This window comes from Cicer arietinum, chromosome 6 (assembly GCF_000331145.2).
Source record: "Cicer arietinum cultivar CDC Frontier isolate Library 1 chromosome 6, Cicar.CDCFrontier_v2.0, whole genome shotgun sequence".
NCBI classification, from domain to species: Eukaryota; Viridiplantae; Streptophyta; class Magnoliopsida; order Fabales; family Fabaceae; genus Cicer; species Cicer arietinum.
This window is the reverse complement of record NC_021165.2, coordinates 41,154,011-41,165,095: the sequence shown is the minus strand read 5'-3', so window position 1 is coordinate 41,165,095 and position 11,085 is coordinate 41,154,011. Positions and strand designations below refer to the sequence as shown.

Below are 11,085 nucleotides of genomic sequence, written 5' to 3'. Positions count from 1 at the left end.
CCAGTTAACTTAAACGATTTTTCTTTAAAACAAAATATTAAGTAACCGAGACATTAAGAGATTCCCTATTCTTAACGCCCAGTTAACTTAAACGATTTTCAAAAACAAATATTAAGTAACCGAGACATTAAGAGATTCCCCATTCTCAACGCCCAGTTAACTTAAACGATTTTTCTTTAAAACAAAATATTAAGTAACCGAGACATTAAGAGATTCCCCATTCTTAACGCCCAGTTAACTTAAACGATTTTCAAAACAAAATATTAAGTAACCGAGACATTAAGAGATTCCCCATTCTTAACGCCCAGTTAACTTAAACGATTTTTCACAAACAAACGCACATTAAGTAAACAAGACATTAAGAGATTCCCCATTCTTAATACTCATTTAACTTAATGGTTTTCAAATTCCACACAACACAAACTCAAACAAATTCTCACATCAAAACACATCAATTCATTTATTCACAAGATCCAACCATACACATATCAAATTTCATCAATATCAATTAAGAGCATGTCAAAAACAACGAACACAAATCGACACAATCCACTACTCAAAACACACAAGTTTCATTTACTCAAAATCTTACATACGTGAGGTAAATTCATTTTTCCCAAAACGATACTCCAATCCTAACAAAACTCGTTTCCACACAACTACAGATAAGGCCCTAGATGCAAACTAAAAGTTTGGAAGGAGCCCTTACCTTCGCGTTAACTCTAACGTGCGTTTCTGGTACCGCGAGCAAATCCGGTAAAAATCTCCGCTCGCAACGTCGCCTCCAAATTGGTCCCCTAGCACCGTAGCGTGGTAGTGAGCAACTTTCCCTTCTAACTCTTCGCGAAATGAAGCTTGGATCTAGAAGAAACGGAGGGGTTTGTGTTTGAATCTCAAATACCGTTTTTCTTCGTTTTCGGATCAAAGAGGAAGAGTGGAGTTGCGAAATCCTTGTTCTAACACTCACCCAACCTTGGGTTACTAGTTTTGAAGAAAAGAAAGCGACGAAAATGAAAACGGGAGAAGGAGGGAGAAATGGCCGCGGTTGGCAGAGGAAGAAGATGGAAAATCAGATTTTCCTTCCTTCCTTTTTCCTTTCTTTGTTTTTCCTTCCTTTCTATTTCCTTCTTTCCTTTATATAACCTTTTCTTTTCCTTTTCCTTCCTTCTAATTTCCTTTCTTTCTATTCTCTCCAAGCAAACATATATATATATATATATATATATATATATATTAAACATAACTTAACAAATATCTCAAAATATCTAGATATTTGTTAAATTACCATTTCACCGTAACGCATTAAATTCTCCGTAAAGGATTTACCGCACTTAATTTAAATTTATTTATCGACGAGTAATTCTAAATGGTGTCAAAATAACTTTTTGATCCTATAAACTCCAAAATATTATTAACTTTGGCTAAAAAGTCTCCGAGTCAAAATCCAAAATATATAAAATACATAAAGTGTACTTTAAAATTATGGGTCTTACACAAATCCTTCGTGCGTTCTCCATCGTTTCTGTTTTTATCTAAATCGTAGCCACCTCCATCTTTGTCGTTGTCACTACCATTTCTCGTCACTAAGAGCGAAAAGGATAGTATTTATTGTATAATGGTATATAGGGTTTCATGTTTTCTTTTACGTTTTATGAATTTTTTGACATTTTAAATTTGTTGAAGTTTTGTTTTGTTATGGGTTTGATTTTTGAATTTATTTTGGATTTTATGATTTTTCTCACATTTTAATTTTTGCTGAAGTTTTGTTTTTGTTATGGGTTTGATTTTTGAATCTATTTTGGGTCTTTTAGAGTTTATCTTTTGGGTCTTTTAAGGTTTCTTTTTTTATGGTTAGTATTTTTGTATAATGGGTCGGTTTCTAATTTTGTTTTTGATTTTATGATTTTTGTGACATTTTAAATTTGTTGAACTTTTTTTTTTGTTCTGATGTTATTTTTAAATCTATTGTTGTTCTTTTACGGTTTCTATTTTAGGTCTTTTATGGTTAGTATTTATTGTTTAAAGAGTCTTTTAGCGTTTCCAATTTTGTTTTGGGTTTTATGATTTTTCTGACATTTTAATTTTTGTTGAAGTTTTTTTTTCGAATTTATTTTGGGTTTTTTAGGGTTTCTATTTTAGGATCTTTTATGGTTTTTTATTTTATCGTTAGTATTTATTGTACAATAGGTCTTTTAGGGTTTCTTATTTTATTTTGGGTTTTATGATTTTTGTGAAATTTTATTTTTTGTTGAAGTTTGTTTTTTATCATGATTTGATTTTCAAATTTGTTTTAGGTCTTTTAGGGTTTCTCTTTTGGGTCTTTTATTATTTGATTTTTTTATGGTTAATATTTATTGTATAATGGGTCTTTTAGGGTTTCTGATTTTATTTTTGATTTTATGATTTTTCTGACAATTTAAATATTTTGAACTTTGTTTTTGTTCATGGTTTGATTTTTGAATCCATTTTGAATTTTTGTTTGTTTCTCTTTTGGGTCTTTTTTTTTTTTTTGTTAAGTAGGATCCAATGTGTTTAACTTAGGCTTGTATTTAAGCTTTTATTTTCAAATTATGTGTATATATTTTTAACTATTTTAGTTAATGTTGTAATGCTATGTTTTTATGAGATATTTGTTTTGATTTTTTAGTGAGATTTGTTAGGTTTTTTTATCTTGAAGGTTATCATTTATATTCATAATTTATAAATATTTTTCTTACCTTATTTTCTTGTCACATGTTGTTAGACTAAGTTTATGTGTTCTATCTATTTAAAATGTTATGATTGATTTCTAACTTTTCTTTTTGATAATGTGGCTTAGAAAGATGATTCAAGAAGCCATAGCAGACAAAGAGGTTTAGAGAAAGAGAATATAAGAGTATGCTTAAGTTTCTTTCTTCAATTTTTGTTTGTTTATTTGGTTTTATGATGTATGCTTGACTTTTTTTCTAAATACATGCTTCTATTTTATTTTATTTTTTAATGTGTAATGTATGCTTCTGAATTTTTAAAATGTAATGCATGCTACTGTTTTTTCTAAATGTATGCTTTTGTTTTTTTTTTTTTAATGCATGCTTTTGTTTTATTAAAATGTATTATATGCTACTTTCTTATTTAAATGTAATTTATGGTTCTAGAATATAACTACTATTTATTTAAATGTATGATAATTACTAAATGTATATTTATGCCAAATATTCATTTTTTCCATTTTTTTTATGTATGATATGTGTTTTCTAAATGCATCATTTTCTCTCTTATTTCTAGCTTAATATATGCTTCTGTTTTTATTTTAATGCATGCTTCTAAATGTAATGTATTCTTGTTTTTTTTTTTTAGTTTAATATACGCTTCTGTTATTATCTAAATGTAATGTATTCTTGTTTTTTTTTCTAAATGCATGCTTTTGTTTTTTTCTCTCCAAAGTGTGTTGTATGATAATTTATTTTCTAAATGGTAATGTATAATTCTAGTACATAGCTATTGTTTTTTCTAGTGTATGTTAATTACTATAAGTATGTGTATAGTTAATTTTCTTTTTTCTATTTGAAACTTTTTTTATGATGTATGCTTCTGTTTTTACTAATTGCATGATTCACTCTTTTTTTTATAGTTTAACATATGCTTCTGAATTTTCTAATTGTAATGTATGTTATTGTTTTTTTCGTAATGCATGTTTTTTTTTTCTTTGTCTAATGCAAGCAAATCCACCAGGACAAGGAGAACGCACTTTTGAGAAATTGGATCACCATTCAATTGGCACCAAAATTGGGACTCGAACCAACTGTGCAACATCCACTTCAAACTTTCCTAGACCTACCTAAGCACTCCTTTTCCTAGAAGAATCCTCATCCTCCCCGTCTCTCTGACGTTCCTTCTTTTGTATGATGTCCTCCATCTCCTTTTTTATCTGACAAAGGAGGATAGTTAATTTACTCTTTAATTTTTAGAACTAAAGTAATTCAAACAGCTCTTTTTGTAACTATATGAACTTCTGCTATATCCATTATCTATAATATTTATGAACATGTTGGTCTGACAAGTATGCTATTACATTGTAATTTTCAAATCTTACAATATTTATTTTGATAGATAGCAGTTACTGATGCAGTAATTGCTACAGGGGCTGTTAGTAGGCCACATCTGTGGAAAGTTTATAAGAGAAGATTTACTGGGTTTGTGGAATAATTATATGGCAGTTACCTAACTACCTAGTAGGTTTGGGTTTGTGGAATAATTATATGGCAGTTACCTAACTGCCTAGAAGGTTTGTGAGGAATAATTATATTGTGTAATATGTGTGTAAAAAAAAGGGGGGATCATGATTATAATTTGTATGTTGTAGGCAGAGAGCATTTTGCACTCTAAAGGAGCATTGTATTCTATGTGTTTACTGTGTAATTCTTTTTTCTTATTCAATAAAGTCACGCATTCCCTCTCTTCACTTCAGCACTTTCTATTTCTAATTTTATTCATTTATTAATTGGTTCGCCCTGTCGGATTGTTTAATTGGAGAGCAAGAGAAATAGACCACATACCAGGGAATTCGACTTCAAGCCAAAGAAGATGGAAGCAAAGGTGAATGAGTTAGAGACAAAAGTTGAACCGCTCAAACAGACTTTGGCAGAGATTCGACTTCAAGCCGCTCAGGATCAGGAAAAACTTGTGTCGCTCATATCCCAAAGTCTTGCGGAGAAGAGCGGATATTCATAAACATCTAAGAGGAACGACCAACAAATTCATGGGAAAGCCATTGATGAATTTTTTCAATCTGTGAAGAAGGTGGAACTCCCCTCTTTTGATGGTGAAGATCTTGCAGGGTGGATAAGGCGTGCAGAGATTTACTTCAGGGTTCTTAATACGAGCCTGGAACTAATGGTGAGTTTGGCCGAATTATGCATGGAGGGGTCAACGATTCATTTTTTCAAAGCATTAACGGAGGAAGAAGCGGATCTAACTTGGGAGAAGTTTAATAATGCTTTACTTGAACGTTATGGATGGATTGGAGAAGGAAATTTGTTCGAACAAGTCTCTTCAATTAAGCAAGATGGAAGTGTAGAAGAATATATCAAGGATTTTGATAGGCTAGTGGTGCAAGTAAATCGAATACCTGATTCACAATATTTGGGTTACTTCTTACATGGTCTTCGGGAAGGAATAAAGGGGTGAGTGCGGAGTATGATAACAATGGGGTCAGTCTCGTGCTCAAGATTGAGTAACATGGAACAGGCTGTTGAGATGGAATTTTCGAAGAATAAACCGAATTTGGTCGGGTTGCATAGTGCCAACCAAAGGAGTGGATTCGGAGGAGTTTTCAATCGGTGAACCCACAGTATGTTAGTGGGTCTAGTTTAGAGTGGGGTTATGGGAAGTCTAAAAAGGAAAATGGAAATGGGTTCGGGCCAAAAAATGATAACAGGGGTGATTTCAGGCGTGATATGCCTCGGGACAGAAGGGTGAGACACATTTTGTATCATGAGTTGATGGAAAGAAGGAGGAAATGGATATGCTACAAGTGTGGGGGAAATTATCAACCCCAACACCAGTGCCCTAACCGTCATTTTGAGGTAATCGTGATAGATCAACCTGGTGAAGATGATTGTGAGGCCAAGGTCATGGAGGATGAGAAGGAAAAAGATGAAGTCAAAAATGAAGAGGAGTACAACAGCATGTCTTTGACCAATATCATTGATGTAACATCCTCTAAAATTATTATTTAAAATAGTTATGACCTATAAATATATATTTTCCAATATTAAATTAGGTGTGATAATTATTTGCCTTGTTCGACTTATTGTAGTTGATAAAATTGTTCGTAACAATTATTTAGTAGATGTATTTTTATCTCTAGTGCAAGAAGAATTTGGGCTAAGGATTTGTTGCTTAGTGCCATCCAATCTATATGAATGAGTAGATAAATGGCTAGGAGTTTGTGTCTTGTTTTTTTTTTGTGACCAAGGTTAACATATAAATAAATAAATAAATAATATTGTCTCCCTTCTATTCTTTATTTAGGCCCAAAACTATCTACCCAATAATCTCCACTTTAAATTTTCCCTAAAGTCTGTAATATTTCTATACTCAATAATGATAAGTAGAGAGGGATACCAAAACCCTAGCCACCATCACAAACCCTTTACAAACAAGATTCTGTATATAGAAAGGAATACCAAAATCCTAACCACCATCACCTCCTCTTCTTCGTGCATCAAAAGCTTGGAACTTCTTCTCCTTGTGAACGAATTCGTGGGACTTAGAGCTTTGTACTAGGCAGAAAAGCAGTCAAGGTAAGGGCTTTTTCCTCCACAAATTAGAGTTAGATTGTTGGTTGGATGACATGAAATTACTAATTGTGATTGTTTGCTTTTTGTAAGGAATTAATGTAGACTAATGAATTAAAATACTGATACCTTAATCCTTTGCATTAAGTTCAATATATAATATACGATTTTTAAGGAGTAAAGTATAAATTTTTATGTTATATGTGATAAATGTTTAATTTTTATGATAAATGTAAAGTAAAGTATGAATTTTTATGTTATATATGATAAAGTTTTAATTTTTGTGACGAATAGGAAGTAAAGTATGAATTTTTATGTTATACGTGATAAAGTTTTAATTTTTATGATGAATATGAAGTAAAATATGGATTTTTATGTTATATATGATAAAGTTTTAATTTTTATAATGAATATGAAGTAAAGTATGAATTTTTATGTTAAATGCAATAAAGTTTTAATTTTTATGATGAATATGAAATAAAGATTGAATTTGTATGTTATATGTGATAAGGTTTTAACTTTGATGATGTATATGAGTTTGAGTTTGAATTTTCTTGTTATATATGTTAAAGTGTAAATTTTTATGGATACATGATATCAAGTTTTGATTTTTAAGTGTATGTGGTGAAAATTATAATTTTTATGATTATTCGTCTATGAATATGTGATACTCATGATAAGGTGTGATATGTGATCTTAGTGATATGTGAATAAGATGATGATTTTAAAAAGTGATTTTGAATGCATATGACATGATTCTTAGTGGGAAGTTATATCTTTGATAATATAACATTATGTCATGGCATATGCATCTTCGTGGAAGTTGCCTCAGTGACAGGTTTTTTTCCCATTGGTATGTGTGATCTTTCTATGTGGAAGTTGTCTTAGTGGCAGGTTTATATTCGGATCTTATAGTTTTAGGAGCATGCATTATGCATATGTTTTTTTATTTAAATTGGAAGTTTTTACTTTTATATGTTTTGCATTATCCTCCTATATGTTTAGCTTTGGTTTGATGTGGATGATGGAAAAAAATTGACACTTACAACAATATTTTAGGTACTAATAATTTCAACGAAAATCAAGAGTAGTTGATGAATATTAACGTGCGGCAAATGTCGGGTAAAAATGGATTTTTTAAGACAATTTTGTAATAATAGAACTGCCGCGATAATTGCTTTAGCTTGAATAATTGTTTTTTCTTTGTTTTAGCTTTGAATAGACATTTTCTTAATAATATTAAATAAACGTGATTGTTACTAATTATTTAAATGAATAAATGTTAGGTATTCTAACTTTAAAAAAATTGTCGTAAATTTTTCTAAGCCATAAGTATATATAAGGAATACTTTGGATCAAAAAATTTGAGGTGTTACATCTGGTATCAGAGCTTTATTCTAGGATGCATTATTAATTTTGTTATATATATTTATATAGGAGAAATTAACACTATGCATTGATTATTTGGTCTCTTTTATATTAATTGATATTTTTTCTTTCTAGAAACATAAGTTTACAATTATGATAGGCCATGAATTCTTGATCCTAGATTTGAAATGGTTTTAATTTGATTCAACGCAATGACTAGTTATGATGGTATAGATTATGAATAGTTATGATGGTATAGATTATGAATTTATTGTATTATGATTTGAAATGATCACGATTTAATTTGATTCAATGAAATAATTGCTTTGGAAATTATGATGTCATGAACTTACTACTTATGATTTGTATTTGAAATTTTTACTAAATTTCTACTCATGATTTAATGACGTTATTAATTATGGCAATTGAATTTTATAATGAATATGAATATTCCTTAATTACTTAATTTTTGTTTTCTGATCTAAATTTTTGTAATAAATTCAATGTTTTAAACCTCTAATTAATATAAAATTTTAGGATCCCCAAAATAGAAGGGAAGAGTAATATTGTAAAAAGTTGTATTAGTGGGATTCTAGCTAAGAAAAGATTTGGTTATTAAGTGGTTTGTTGACCCACCTCTCTTTTCTAGGAACCCCTCTAATACACGACTTACGGTGTGACCTGAACTTACCGTATAGCCGTGAATAAAATATTTCCTTGCAACCCTACGATTACAATTAGATCAAAGTGTTATCCTAATTAGAAAATTTGTAGGAAGTATGGCTCGTTGCGCAAATCGACCAGTCCCCAAAGGAGGGAGTGACATGACTGAAGCAATCCAAGCCATGAATGCAATGGCGGCTGCAATGACCCAACAAGCTGCAGTCCAGGCTCAGCAAGATGTAGTCCAATCTCAATGCAAAGCACATAGGGACCAGAGGAAGGAAGCAGCTATTGCAATAAGAGGATTTACTGAATTTGTAGACAAGACCCGCCAAAACTTAAAGGGGAACATGATCTTGACAAGGCTAACCTCTGGCTGTAGGAGATCGAGAAGATCTTTGAAATCCTCCACTACCCAAATGACACAAAGGTGGAGTATGCCACATATTTGTTGGTTTGTAAAGCTGAATATTGGCGACAAGGGGCGAGACAAATGATGGAAGGAAACCACGAATAGGTGGCCTAGGAAGTTTTAAAGAGAAAGTTTTTGGACAAATATTTTCCAAAGAGTGTTAGAGCTGAGAATGAGGCCCAATTTATGAAACTATATCAGGGAAGTCTCACAGTGTTCGAGTATGTAGCAAAGTTTGAGTCCGTAGCAAAATATTTTTGCTACTTTCATAACCAAATCGATGAAGAGTACACGTGTAAGGAGTTGAAAATGGGCTCAAGTATGAGATTAAGGAGTCTATGGGATCCCTAGAGACACGTCAGTATCAGGTGCAGGTGGAGAAGTGCAAAAAGGTAGAGATCATGAAACAGAGCCGCCTGAAAAGAGGTGTTATTGGTGGACCAATGAGACCTCAGGGAAATGGTAATCAACAAAATAAAGGCAGACAATTCCAACAGCAAAAGTTGTAAGCTTTCCCATAGTGGATTGCTAGAGATCGAACAGGACCCCAAAACGCGGGAGATCAAAGGCCTCAAAATTTGGGAGATAACCAAACACGTACCATTCGATGCTTTCATTGTGGACATAAGGGACATAAGATAACTAAGTGTCCCAAGAGAACCAGGGTATGTTATGCTTGTCAAAAACCAGGCCATCTTGCAAAAGATTGCCGAGAGAAGGATATTGCCGACAATAAAGATGTTGTCAACAACAAGGGTCTTGCATGCCCTACTGCTCGAGGACGTATTTATCATATTAGTAGAGAAGAAACACCATCTTCTTCAGAACTAATTCAGGGTGAGTGTTCAATTGTTGGAAAAATATATTTTGTGATATATGATTCTAGAGCAACACATTCGTTCATATCATTAGATTGGGTTGATTCACTCAAACTAAATGTCACTACCTTACCGTTCGATTTAGTGATTACCCTACCCTCTGCTAAGCCAGTAAAATGTAATTCGGCATGTTTCCAATGCCCGCTAATTGTGTTTAAAATTAACTTTAAGACCGATTTAATTTGTATTCCTCTAAAATATCTGGGAGTAATTCTGGGAATGGATTGGTTGTCTAGCAACTATATCCTATTAGATTGTGCTCGATAGAATGTGATATTTCTGGATCCCGATATTTCGAAGTTTCTCTCAACCAATAAACTAAGTTTTCTCTAAAGGGATGAGTTCAAAAATATGTGTTTCTCAACTCAATCAGTATGAATCCAGAGGTTGTTGTCGATGATATCCCATTGGTGAGGGATTTAGAAAGGGTGGACTTAGTGTTGGGGATGGATTGGTTGGAAACAATAGGGAGAATGTGGGTGGATTGGAATGAGATAGTGATGGAATTTAAATTGAAGGGACAATGGGTCCAAATCGGAGAAGGAGAAGGTGATGTCGAGCAACCCATGGCCTTGCTAAGTTTGATGGGGAAGTGTAAACAATTAGTGGATGGATTACTACCAACCAAAGAGATGTTTTTGTTGGCTAATGATAAGGATAACAAATTAGGACAACAGTTAAAAGATGAATTGAGTAGGGAATTGCAAGAGCTTTTGGAATGTTATGCTACAGTTTTTAGTGAACCCAAGGGGCTACCTCCTAGAAGGGAAAAACGTCACGTTATTTGCATAGAGGAAGGAAAAGGACATGTGAACGTACGACCTTACCATTACCCACATCATCACAAAGATGAGATTGAGAAGCAAGTGCAAGGATTGTTGGAGTCTGAGGTAATCAGACCTAGTCAAAGTGCACATTATAGCCCAATTATTTTGGTGAAGAAGAAAGACAACACATGGAGGATGTGCATTGACTATAGAGCTTTGAACAAGGTCAATATCCCTGATAAATTCCCTATTCCTGTTATTGAGGAACTCTTGGATGAACTACACGGTGCCAAATATCTGACCAAGCTCGACCTTAAATCTGGATATCATCAGTACGAGTGAAGGAGGAAGACATCCACAAGAATGCATTCAGAACTCATGAGGGCCACTACGAATTCATGGTAATTCCTTTTGGTTTGATGAATGTGCCTTCCACATTTCAATCTTTAATGAATGATATTTTCAGACCAATGATGAGAAGATTTATGTTAGTGTTCTTTGATGACATTTTGATCTATAGTTCAAATTGGGAGTCCCATATGAAGCATTTGAGAGAGGTTTTGACAATGTTGCAGCAACATAAATTAGTGGCTAACCTTAAAAAAATTCATTTGCTCAAGCCAAAATTGATCACCTTAAAAAAATTCATTGTGCAAGAGTGGCCAGTTCCAAATAATGTTAAGGGGGCAATGGGATTTCTTGGTCTGATGGGTTACTAT

The 11,085-nt window shown here is 32.6% G+C and overlaps 1 protein-coding gene across 1 annotated transcript; it reads left to right on the top strand.

The window, feature by feature from the left end:
- The first annotated feature begins 9,059 nt into the window (after positions 1-9,059).
- On the top strand, positions 9,060-9,866 carry LOC105852377 (uncharacterized). Its single transcript, XM_012717461.1, has 2 exons — positions 9,060-9,183; positions 9,265-9,866. Exons 1-2 carry the CDS (start codon positions 9,060-9,062, stop codon positions 9,864-9,866), a joined length of 726 nt encoding a protein of 241 aa, XP_012572915.1.
- Positions 9,867-11,085: the final 1,219 nt, after the last annotated feature.

Excerpts from the sequence above, each read along its gene's own strand:
- LOC105852377 (XM_012717461.1), top strand. The coding sequence starts at position 9,060 with ATGGGATCCCTAGAGACACGTCAGTATCAGGTGCAGGTGGAGAAGTGC. Across the intron at positions 9,184-9,264 it reads AATGAGACCTCAGGGAAATG|GACCCCAAAACGCGGGAGAT; the intron begins GTAATCAACAAA and ends GAGATCGAACAG.